The sequence below is a fragment of the Pieris napi genome, chromosome 12, assembly GCF_905475465.1.
Source record: "Pieris napi chromosome 12, ilPieNapi1.2, whole genome shotgun sequence".
Lineage (NCBI taxonomy): Eukaryota > Metazoa > Arthropoda > Insecta > Lepidoptera > Pieridae > Pieris > Pieris napi.
Genome location: NC_062245.1, coordinates 10,413,156 through 10,426,135, shown reverse-complemented (window position 1 = coordinate 10,426,135; position 12,980 = coordinate 10,413,156). Strand labels below are relative to the sequence as shown.

The 12,980-nt window shown below is 32.4% G+C and overlaps 2 protein-coding genes and 1 long non-coding RNA gene across 7 annotated transcripts in view; 1 reads left to right on the top strand and 2 right to left on the bottom strand.

Moving 5' to 3' along the window:
* The window catches only part of LOC125054854 (mitogen-activated protein kinase 1), a 65,567-nt gene extending 60,273 nt beyond the window's left edge, over positions 1-5,294 (bottom strand). Inside the window, exon 1 of the mRNA XM_047656986.1 lies at positions 4,888-5,294. Within this exon, the coding sequence (XP_047512942.1) occupies positions 4,888-5,015 (128 nt within the window). The 5' untranslated portion in view covers positions 5,016-5,294. The remainder of the gene's footprint in view (positions 1-4,887) is intronic.
* On the top strand, positions 2,401-8,383 carry LOC125054855 (calcium release-activated calcium channel protein 1). Of its 5 annotated transcripts, none has more exons than XM_047656987.1 (4): positions 2,401-2,414; positions 5,618-5,812; positions 7,009-7,158; positions 7,437-8,383. In XM_047656987.1, exons 2-4 carry the CDS (start codon positions 5,711-5,713, stop codon positions 7,959-7,961), a joined length of 777 nt encoding a protein of 258 aa, XP_047512943.1. In that variant the 5' UTR covers positions 2,401-2,414; positions 5,618-5,710; the 3' UTR covers positions 7,962-8,383. The 5 variants fall into 5 exon arrangements, with proteins under 5 accessions (XP_047512943.1, XP_047512948.1, XP_047512946.1 ...); XM_047656990.1 differs by lacking the exon at positions 2,401-2,414 and adding an exon at positions 6,010-6,040 and having other exon boundaries at positions 5,434-5,708; XM_047656988.1 differs by lacking the exon at positions 2,401-2,414 and adding an exon at positions 6,010-6,040 and having other exon boundaries at positions 5,434-5,812.
* A 1,610-nt stretch (positions 8,384-9,993) lies between these two features.
* On the bottom strand, positions 9,994-10,821 carry LOC125054858. The gene is made up of 2 exons (XR_007117782.1): positions 10,618-10,821; positions 9,994-10,316 (listed from the first exon to the last, which is right to left on the bottom strand). It is a non-coding gene; the product is annotated as an uncharacterized LOC125054858 (long non-coding RNA).
* Positions 10,822-12,980: the final 2,159 nt, after the last annotated feature.

The window sequence follows — 12,980 nt, the reverse complement described above, 5'->3', positions numbered from 1 at the left end:
AATTTCATTATATTAAAATCACTATGGCTTTGCCAATTATATTTAGTTCAAGCCAATTTCGAATGCGGAGTCTTCCAAAGTTTCAAAGCAAATGTCTAATAAATTTTCGGAAATTTAATAACTACAAAGCACAGCTGAGCCGGAATAAAGTCATTCGAAGAGTATCTAACTCACTGGCGCTACAATCTTTTTAGCTCTAGAGGATCAGTGTCTTGTGCCTCTCACGCAGTCGATTTTTTAGGTATCTGTGGATAGCTACGATATTAAAGTTAGTTGTAAAAATGTATGTATTAATAACATAAAAATTCATTGATAATATAAGCATTATTAAACTAAAAATCTCACTCAACTTCTATTATATTGAGTCATGTATATGTTGGTAAGTTTTTCTTTAATGTATTCCAATGGTGTATTTGTATTTTATTATAGTATATGTAGATAGGCACCACTCTTCATTATTTAATAAGGTTGTTGGTAGTCTGTAGGTTAGTTTACAGTATGCCTTGCTCCCAATCTCATTAAACTAATGGATTGTTATGAAACGGACTTTCATTAAACATAATACAAACTAAAGATAACACATTGCATATATTCCTCCGTGACATAGTGGTTAACGCATATGGCATATACCTTAAAGTGGAAAACTCCCATCTATCTATCTTCCATAACCTACAAACAATGACTAATTCCAGTTGGAATCGGTTTATTAATTAATAATCCTATATGGTTATTTTTTAGTTACAGTATCGTCCTAAATATTATATCAATAGGTCATAAAATGATGTACTTGTAATTTTAATACAATGAACAAGAGCCGAAATTTCATCATATTTGGAAAATTCTCTTGGGTCTTCAAAAATCAGAATGTTAAAAGAATTTTACGTGTCATATTTTGCAGTGTCAACATATCGTACGTAAACATTTACAGCGGTATATCATTACATTTCTCGAGCTGAAGTCACGTTTCACATATCGATATTGTATCTAATAGCACGGTAGGTTAACCCGAGTAATATTGCCGGCAGGGAGAGTGATAAATGCGATCAATCGAATATAGTAATTGCACATAAATTAAGTTATTGACCTATCGTTCTTGTGGCTTCTATGTTACGATCATTTTAAATTATGATTGTACACACTAGTTTACTACAGTAGATATTTTTAATGTTATTGGTTCGACAGGTAATTAATTCTTTAAAGAAACTTAGGTAAAACTTCAGTTTAATTAAAAGATTTCACGCAGCCGTCTTATAATTTCAAGTCAAGATCCACGGTACGAAATAGCAGATAATAAATACGCATTTATGAAGGAAAAAATAATTATGAAGGTTTTATTACATTTTACAAACATCAAAAGAAATATGATATTACCAAAAAAGTAGGTACCTAGCAACGGAAAGGAAAGCCCTACAATTCTCAATTACTTCGGAAGTGGTCGGAATTTTTTACACCAGAATCAGTGAAGTGACAAATTATTTTAATGTTCATGGTTGGCTTAGTACTTGGCAGCGAACCCTTGGTACCGAAGGTCTATGTCGAGAGCAATCTAGTGGAATAACTTGTGCAACGAGACGTTTGAATGGTGCAAGCGTGAAGTGCCTAGTGGATTATGTACGACTTCACAGTCACTAAAGCAGAGTTCCCCAAACTTTTTTGTGTCATAGACCCCTTGTCATGTTTTTCCGTGTTGGGTAGACCCCCTATTTACCTGATATTGATTTCCTGTATACTAACTGTAGTGAAGTTTAGTGTTAAAAACTTAAAGTAAAAACACATGTTAATCTATACATTTATAAATTGAATTTAAATTAAAACTACTCAAAATAGTTTTTTTTATCTGATATGTAGGTACTTTTATAAATAATGTATATGTTTTGATATTACAAGATAGTATGATGTAAGTAAATAGGTACAATCAGTGTATTATATGTGTTGAGATCCACTACCGTGGACCCCCATTTTCATTTCATGGACCCCCAAATTTTTTTTCGCTGACGTAGACCCCTTGCAGGTTGTCATAGACCCCTAAGGGTCGATATAGACCACTTTGGGAATCACTGCACTAAAGCTAAATGCATACCGTAGGGCGGCGAATAATAAATTTAAGACTATCGTCCCGGAGTGTAACATAAGGTTCGGGTCAATTTAACTGGAGCCAGCTAAGCCATGTTTTATTAAGTCAGAGCATCAACAAAAAGCCTGCAAGAATCTTAATGGAAGACCTCTGGTATACCTCAATGGATTACATAGTTAATTTTTAATATTCTTTATATAGTGTTTGCCTAGTGGCTTCAGCGTGCGACTCTCATCCTTGAGGTCGTAGGTTCAATCCCCGGCTGTGCAGCAATGGACTTTCTATGTGCGCATTTAACATTCTCGAACGGTGAAGGAAAACATCGTGAGGCAACCGACATGTCTTAGACCCAAGAAGTCGAATGCGTGTGTCAGGAACGATTGAAAAATGATCATGAAACAGATTCAGACATCTGAGGCTCAGACCTAAAGAGTTGTTTTTTTTTAATTACAACATAAATTTCTCTATTTACATTTCATTTGACGCACTAATCTAAGTTTTCCCAACTTTGAACTTCGGTAAAACAACGTTTAAGTACCTAGCTATTTAAGTTCGAAGTTAATCTCAATGCAAGATTTCTATTTTAGGTTTTCTCCGTTGAGCTTTTCATGTGTAATCAACTGTAAAAATCCGTTCCAAAAAGAATTTTAATCATGCTAAAATGAAAAGTTATCAGACTCACCCGTCTGTTTAATTATATTTCTATATTCTAAAAACGAGGACCAAGGGTCTGATTTTGATAGAGTATTAAGATATATCTATTATAAATTATTATCTTCTTTATACTTCTGTGAACGTAAGACATTTTAAGTGGCGATTGCATGATTAGATATTTCGTTGTTAACTCAATATAGTTTTTATAGTACGTATATATATCTGATAGTTACCAGCAGTACAAGCAAAATAAAGAGCTATTATTATTACTATCTATTTAAATAAAAATGAATCGCCAAATTATGTTTACGTAACTCCTGAACGACTGCAAGCTTGATATTTTTGTTTGTCTGTCTGGAAAAGGTATGTACAAATCAATGTTTTTATCACATACTATATAAAGTAAGTAAGATCTTCGATATATGGAAAAAAGAACGGTCCATTTATTAAGGAATAAGAAGCCCTATATTATCATCTCATTACGAGCAAATTAACCCAGGTGAAAAATCGGTCACATTGTGTCCATGTGCTAAAAACAATTATTAAAATGCTACGTAATTTATCAAGTAATTGATTATTCAAAGTTAAGATGATTCTTGCATTTTAAGTACGTTTTTTTTAAATATCCCAAGATATAATCGCAAGGTATATCTCAAGAATTCTCGGATATTAAGGTGTTAGAATAACGGATGTGGCATAACTAAGGTCGGGCCGACATCATCGCGTATTCAGTGCTCCGATCACGTACAGTCCTCCTCATAACAAAACTAATAGACAATACTCTGTGATGATTTTTTTCTTAGAGGATGTCTATGGTGTAAATAATAGATTATAACCACCATAAATGTTAGTTAAATTTTCCCTTATCTATATGATATTACTTTTTATTACTTATTTAAATAAAGAATGCAAAATTGATCATTTTCAGCATTAAATTCATTTGTTTTAAACTGTACATTAAATATGTTTTTCATTGTTATCAAAGATTTGAATGTCTTGGCTTCATAAATTTAAGTATGTAAATGGAATAAAATAGTGGTAAGATATGTTAACTTCTATTTCCTGTCTAGTAATAGTCAATGGGGCAAAGTGGTATAACTTTTGAATTTCTTAATAATATAATCATAATTAGTTCAGGGGGTTTCAAATGATACATCATTCTTATGTCACTTAGATAAGCCTGAAAAAATATATTTTACTAATTGTGGAATATAGTATATTATAACGGTCTTACTTATAGATTTAAATTGCAATATATTTGACATCTATTTGGAATACAGAATATCGTTTAACTCATTAAATATTAATTAAGCTAGCTTACTCCGTCACTAGTAGCATCAAAATAATCTTTAACCAACAATATTTGTATCAAACCTATAGCATAGATGTAAAGGGTTTTTCATAATATCTGTTTATTTTCCTCAATATCTGATTATTTTCCTCATATAACTTTTAGTTGTTTCTATGGTCCACGTGATATAAATATTATAAAGTAACATCTGTACAGAACCTTGCGCATGGTTCATAAACACATTTTGTGCATATCATTTATCACTATTTAACAGAATCAAGCAATAAAATATCTGCATATACTATGCATCTTTAATTATCAATAAGATGCACTACAATAAATTATAAATGTTGTTAAAGTTGTATTTATACTATTGTTTATTTTCATTTTCACTTACTTATAAAACTTCAAATCAACTAGATAATAAGTATTCTGGTTCTAATATGAGTTCACAATCAACATTACTGCCCTATTGGAGTCATTGTAACTAACTAGTATGATTATCTAACTCATATATATCTTATCTGTTTTATGGTTTAACATTTTCTGTAAGTTAACTATCTATGAATGCATACTATAGTAAATTAATTGAAGGTGGTAACTAAATTTGTAAAATAAATAGCTTTTTTATTAGAGCTAGTCTTCATTTAATATATATGATTGATTATAATCTTGAGTACATGTTTTTTAACCATATGTAATTGTTCAAGTAAACTTTATTTGTTTAATAAAATGAATAATTTGTGCCACAATGAAGTAATTGTCATATAGAAATATACATATGTATAACTCCACATATTGTTACAGATGTGGTATGTTTTAATAAATGTAAACAGGGTTTGTAAATGGTGATGAGGTAAGTACTTACACAACCATGCCATAAGCTCCCTCGCCAATGTACTGGAGGTTTTTATACCTCGGTCCAACTTCAAACACCTGTCCTCGCACTATTTCGGCATTTGGGTTCGTGGTGGTAGCAGCTGCAGCCTCAGCCATCGTGACACAACAAACGGGAAGCCACTTAACCACAGCACAAATAAAATATTTACAGTTTTCTCTCACAGTACTTCAAACAACTGTGCTTAAATTCTTCAGCATTAGTCTTAGACAAGTTCTTCTCAACGATAGCCAATAATAAACCAAAACAAACAGTTTATCCGACCTACATTATCCACAAATAAGACAAGTGACTTATCATTCTCATTCGTCCAATTTCCTAATTTTCTTGGACACTCCCGCACGGACGCAATACCGTTAGAAAAATGAGTGAGATAATTATAGCTATCTCTTTCACATAGCAATGGCGTTCCGTTGTGACATATCTTACAACTACTCACTGTCACTACTAAAAGTCGTAACGTAAAATGACGTGCATGATTTAAGTTATGACATTTGGCATCTGTATTACGTTTTGACTTTTGTTTAAATGTCTACCTACGTTCTTACTTCTAAGTTTCTACTCCGTAAATATTTTTAATATAATTTAATTTATCATAATATATATACCTATTGTAGTTGTTACCATGTTAATTGTTTTGCATTTAGATATTACTTTATTCTTATTCTCATATAAATAACACCACTGCGGTAAACCGAAGCTACTATTTAAATATAGTGTATAAAATTAAATTGCATGGGAATCTAATCAAGTGACCCCGACGACTTGAAGGTCTATCGTGTATTGTATAGGTATGTCGGTTTGGTCAGCTAGTACAGTCGGAAATAATTACCACTTCGGGCATCCTCCCAGTCGTTACACTCATTCTAACAATTGGTGCCCAAACCCAACCAAGGTATGAGTCCTCTAATTCAATGTTTGCATTTGTTTAGGTCACTTTAATACATTACTCCTTTTATTGCATTTCACATTTGATTAAGTTTGTTGCTTGCCTTTTTTTAACAAGCATACATTTTAGTTTATCTCCTACAATTGTTTATTTTAAAGTGTAAACACAGGTATCTTATCAGGGGGTTTTTATTGATTTTCCAGTCAAATTTGGACCCTAAATTCCTGTTAAAAAGTGAGTTATAAAATTATATTTTTTGTATAGTGAGGGAGCAATCATTCAGGACCATAATTTTTATTGATATGCCTTTTTTCAATTATTATTTACATTTTGTAAATAATCTTATTTGAAGATTTGTTAGCCTTTTTTTTTATTCACCTGCTTGTGGTTCACAATAGGGTTTAAGATGGTTTTGTGTTAATTTATGTATACAATTGTCTATAATATTTGTTAATAAATTAGTTATTTAAGTTATATGTTATAATTGCAGCTTTAACTTAAAATATCTGCCTTTACTCATGTGCTTGAAATAAACATTGCAATTGAATAAGTCTAGTAAACAATAATCAAATAATTTAGTGGGTTTAGTCCATAGGTATCACTAATAATTCATCTATCATCAATATATATGAATATTAACCTATTAAATAGGACTCATTTAGCTTTTAACTCTGTACATTATATTAAATTTTAGGATATTTAGTTGTGTTTTACAACTTTTTTTTGGTTCAATTAAATTTTTGTTTTTGTAAAATTCTATAAGTTTTACACTTATTTTTTTAATTTTCTTGCAGTGTGCAACAGGTTTTTTTTGTTAATGGTATAATGGCATCCAGCTAATTCTTTTAACAAATGTTTGTTATACATAATCAGTTAAAAACTATGTGATTAACTACTTATAAACTGCCATGTTAACAATACATCATTATGTTTATGATAAGTTGTTTTCATTTATATTGTTATTAAGTGTGTTGATGGTATTTTCATCATGATCATGGGGTTGCTTTTACAATGTGTTTTGGTATACTAAAGATTATATGAAAGCCAACAAAGCATGAAACAATAACAAGTCCATTCCTTTAAAAAAATCCAATTCAAATTGCAACACAAGGTTCATTGTCTATATGATATGTCAAGATATTTTATATTTGACTGACTCAAAGATAAGTTACCAATTATACATTTTCTTTTATATTTTACAGCATAAGTGCGTGATGGCGAACGAGGGCGCGTTAAACGCTGATGACGCCCTACACACACCGGCGTATCTCTCTTGGAGGAAGTTACAGCTTAGTCGAGCTAAACTTAAGGCTTCCAGCAAAACTTCAGCACTCTTATCTGGATTTGCAATGGTAAATTATAGTGGAAGTGGATACATTCAGTGTTTTATATATTCAATATTTCTAACAAGGACCTATTTTTAATAACAAGGGCAGGAACTAAATCAAGCAGTAAATATAGACAATGGAATAATTACTATAGAAATTGATAGGGAAATAGGTATATTAACCACTATTTTAATTTTATCCCTCAATGATCAACTACAATTCTCAATAATTTCAAAGCGAATATGACTATAACTTACAAAGTTTTTACACATGCAAACCTTACTAAAGATATTTTCTTTCAGGTAGCAATGGTTGAGGTCCAACTAAATACGCCAACAACAATTCCCGCTGGTATGTTGGTAGCATTCACAGTTTGTACTACATTGTTGGTAGCAGTCCACATGCTGGCTTTGATGATCAGCACATGTATCTTACCAAACATTGAAGCTATTGGCAACCTCCACAGCATATCCTTAGTTCACGAATCTCCCCACGAGAGATTACATTGGTATATAGAGATTGCATGGGCCTTTTCAACATTGTTAGGTCTTATCTTATTCTTAGTAGAAATAGCTATTCTTTGCTGGGTGAAGTTCTATGATTTGAGCCCCACGGCTGCCTGGTCCGCATGTGTTCTTCTAATTCCAGTTATGATAGTGTTTTTAGCATTCGCCATACACTTTTACATGTCATTAGCAACACATAAATATGAAGTTGTCAACTGTGGTATAAAGGAATTAGAATTTTTGAAAGAACAAATTGAACTAGGTGATCAAGACTCGCGAATGAATAACATGACAATGTTTGATCAGGCCCGAGTTGTGTGATTTAGTACTTTTATATGGGAATGTTATAATCTATACTGTTTGTTACTCTTTACAGTAGGTAAGAAAAATATACTTAAATTGTACTTAAGACTTGTGCCAATTAGTGGTTGCACTAGATTTTGTAATAGGAACTAAAAAAAATGGTCACAGCTAATTTTGTGAAATTTGTAAAACCTTTAATCTAATAAAACTGAATCTCTTACATCTCTCTATCAAACAAGCAATATTTGACTTAATATACTTATAACAAATTCATTTGAAATGATTCATTCTATTACCTTATTTTAAATAATATTTAATCCTGTAGTTTATTAATTAAATCATAAAAAGTTCTTCTACAACCAAATTTTACTACTAATCTTATTAAACTTATTTTACTTTATATGTTATGACTCACAATAAATTAAATGAATTGTACGTAATATATTCTTATTTTTTGTGTACAAAATGAACATAACAAATGTATACTTTTCGTCTTAGATTATGCTCGTATTTGCAAGTGTGTCACGAAGGTGTGACGTAAAGATTCCTTAGAGAGGCTTCTAAGAAAACAAACAGAAAAAGAAATTATTGAGTACAATGTTCACCTTCGAATTTACATTAAATGGCCTCGTACAATGTATTGACCTTGAAAGGTAAAAGAATGAGGTCGAAATTTAAGATACAACACATGATACGATATCTGAATTGTAAATATGTTCGATTATTGCCATATACTCCATTATAGACCACAAGCCCATGAACAAAAAATACCTGTGAAATGACCCAACCTGAATTACGCTTAGAAGGCTGTTACTATATCTGAAAATAGCTCTGAGCACTATGCCGTCATTTCTGAGCGGTACATGTGAGTACGTGAGTGAAAGGACTTTCTCAGGTACAATGGGGGAATTTCGACTAATTATTAATGTACGGCTTTGTTATAAGTGTATAGATGATTAAAAATAAATGTCGAAAAACCTAGTGCCGTACAAAAGTGATGGTGCTGGAAGTCGGTGCAAATTTTTAATTCGACGACAGTTGCAGAAGCAATATAGGTCATTAATTACTGTACGGCATTTGTGTGATTCCTTTTGGACACATATACAGATACTTTACCCGTAAACGCCGTAGGGGAGGCTGGGGAGGGTTGATCCCACCTTTGTATTTTGGTCTCTAAATTTATTACTCTCTACATTATTGCTAAAATTTTTATATTTCTATGTTTCGAATATAAATATCTATCAACAATCCAAAAGAGGGCATGATTTGTTTACAATTTTAGTCATAATTTCATAAAACTTCATACCATGGACGTGTATCATGTGTCCCTTATATCAGGGACACTTGTTCCCAACCATAAGGGAGCTTTGATCCCGGGGGATCAAATCTCCCATACATAGGGGACACATGAATCACGTGAGTTTACTTTATTTTCTTTTTTGCTAGAAATCCAATTTTATAAAGGGAACTAATTATAAGGGCAGCTAAAATATAAATCACATAATTTTGAATCAGTTTTAATTTTCAAATTTTTACTTAAAAATGCATGAATGTAGCAGCAGTCATCCAGCCACTGGGATTTGGGCAACCATTGCTTCCAGGAGGAGCATTATTAAGCATTCTGTTTTGCCAGTTTTTTCTGGGAAATATCATGAAAGGTGGCAAACTTTGTCCAATTGCATTAATTGCCGAACAGACCGTGACAAGTTCTCCTCTTTCGGCAGATGTCACTTTCGACACTTGCTTTAGGCCTCGACAAGCAACAATTTTTTTGGGCTTATGAACGGCTGTTATACCTGTTTCGTCCACGTTGAATATTTGCGAAGGATCGAAATTGAATCTTTCCATCAAACTTTTTAAATTTGCGAAGAATGCCTGCACGTTATGGCGATTGAAACTAGTGGCCCTTGATAGACTTGTAGCCTCGGGTTTTCTCAACGACAATTTCTTATGGCGTTCCATAAAACCCCAAAACCAATCGTAGCTTGCCTCTTTTTTAACTTCCCAACTGATAGGAATCTTCTTTTTATTCTTGCTAGCGAACTGGTAAGCTAGCGTACGTACTTTCTTAGGGTAGAGGCCATGATACAACTTACTAGCGGTTTCCAAATATTCTTCCAAATCATTTTCTTCTTGGTCTGAAAATATCTGCGATTTTTTGTAGTTGGGTTCGTATGATATTTCCTCGTCATTTTCTTTTTGCTTTCTAGCATATCTTTTCAAAGTCATGAGAGGTACCGAATATTGTTTTGCAGTGCCTTTTAGTGTATTTCCGGCCAGAACTGCAGCTACCGCAAGTTTTAGTTTTTCTTTATCGATTGGCTTTCTTTTTCTTGAACCTTCTTTAGTTTTATACTTTCGCGGCATCGTATTCTAAAAATTAAATACCAATAAATAATTGCGCCATAAAAGTGTAAAAGTAAATATTTTATGTATGGTAGACTTGATCCTCTTATGGGACACATGATCCCTGGGATCAATTCACCCCTATGGAAGAGGATCAAATCTCCCCAAATACATTGAGGTTATGAAACATGCATCAGTCTAAACACTTTACTACTTATTTCATAACAACAAGCGTCAAACCACAGGAAAAACAATGCTCTAAAAGCTATACACATTTTAAAAAAGCGAATCCATCACACTTTATTAAATATGTCGTGTTAAAACTTACCAAATTTTATATAAATCACCACAGAAAATTTCGATTGCCGGCCATTTGCAAACTACTGATATTTGTCCAACGAAACTATGACAGAAAGTTAACCTTGCCTTAAACAAACAAGTGTTGCTAGTTTAAAAAAAGATTGCGCATTTAGTAGATTTTTTAATAAAGATTACCAAGTGTCCCCTAGGGATCAAGTGTACCCAGTCTCCCCTACATATTCCCAGCGGAGCGGTCGAAAACCAAGGGTCGCAACATATGTCTGATTAGCATATAGGTGATGATGATATGAAACAACATAAAATTAAATGATCTTGAGAGTACTTCACAAATAGATAACATTTTTCAGCATGCCGTACATTTTTTGTGGAACACATAGGTGTATGGGGTAAATTACTTTCCTCAGAAAAGAGTCATTTTCCGGTGACTTTTATCTGTACGGCAATAACACAGGTTATTAATACTTTAGACAATCTTCAATAAAAGATAAATGCCGTACACTTTCGATAGTCCGCTACCACCGCCTACCAATACAGGGCGTCCCAAAGTTATGGGAAATGAAGGGAAAGTACCTTAAATATCGTAGATAGGGTATTTTACTAAAAGAAGACTTTATGTTATTTTTAAAAGTTATTAATTCTGCATTCAAAGATTTTTTTAAAATTACTTGCCTCGTCTGGGAATCGAACCGACTTAAATGTAAAAAAAAACACCCCCTTACTTTTATGATGCCAAGCGAAAGAATGGCCAAAAACTAATAACTCTTCTTAAGTAACATAGTATTTTAAAAGAAAGTAACAGCGTGAATATATCTTTTTAATCAAATTAAAAACATTATCTATCGTATTCGGCCTAAAAAAATCCCCTACGAGTCTGTTACTTTAGAAAAGTTATTAGGTTTTGGCCATTCTTTCGATTGGTATCATAAAAGTAGGGGTGTTTTTTTTTTAATTTAAGCCGGTTCGATTTCTAGACGAGGCAGGTAGTTTAAAAAAAATCTTTGAATGCAGAATTACTAACTTTTAAAAATAGCATAAAGTCTTCTTTTAGTAAAATACCCTCTCTGCGATATTTAAGGTACTTTCCCTTCATGTCTCATAACTTTGGGACGCCCTGTATTATATTTTTATTTTTGTTAAAAATATTTTTCCTTTACCTCTCTCTGCTGGTACGATAAGGCTGTAAATATACTTTACAGCCTTATGGTAGTATACTCAGATATGTACAGTTATTAATGACCTTAAGGGACACCTCAAATGTCGTCGAAGTTTTTATCAGCTGTAAGGAATATTCTGGAGTAAAATGTACGGCATCTGGTTTTTTTTGTTTATTTATATTTGTTACATATAAAATAACAATAATCTTTGAAAATATTACTTCCCATATTACTCTAGGAGCATTTGAAAAGTCATCTAAATTTCGGAAATTTCATATATTTTTTATCATAATATTTTTATTTGTTACCATTTATAATGAACGGCTATAATGTACAACGGTAATATTTAGTAACATTATGTAAAAAAACAAGTTGCCGTACATTATTCTCTGATCTTACAGCAGTAAGAACTTGGTAAATCCTGAAATTTCGATAAATATTTAATTACACAAATATTAACTATAATATTTGGACGGCATAATTATAAAACATTATTGTCCGTGTTAAATAATATTTTGAACATGTTGCCGTACATTTTACAATGACCTTAGGGTATATGGGTGTAGGGGTAGGGTTCCGACCCCATGGCTTTCGACCGCTCCGCTGGGAATATGTACGGCGTTTACGGGTAAAGTATCTGTATATGTGTCCAAAAGGAATCACACAAATGCCGTACAGTAATAAATGACCTATATTGCTTCTGCAACTGTCGTCGAATTAAAAATTTGCACCGACTTCCAGCACCATCACTTTTGTACGGCACTAGGTTTTTCGACATTTATTTTTAATCATCTATACACTTATAACAAAGCCGTACATTAATAATTAGTCGAAATTCCCCCATTGTACCTGAGAAAGTCCTTTCACTCACGTACTCACATGTACCGCTCAGAAATGACGGCATAGTGCTCAGAGCTATTTTCAGATATAGTAACAACCTTCTAAGCGTAATTCAGGTTGGGTCATTTCACAGGTATTTTCTGTTCATGGGCTTGTGGTCTATTACAGAAATAATGATATTGAGAAAGTGTACCGCGATATATTAGTAAAAAATACACTTAAAACGTGTTTAATCATCATGACGTTACGTTTATTTATTATAATACTTTCTAATGCTCATATATATAGCCGGGAGACTTTATAATTTAAAAAAATAACCGGTAACTTCTATTAAAATAAACGGGTTTCAATATATTTTTGTGATATTCACATAAAA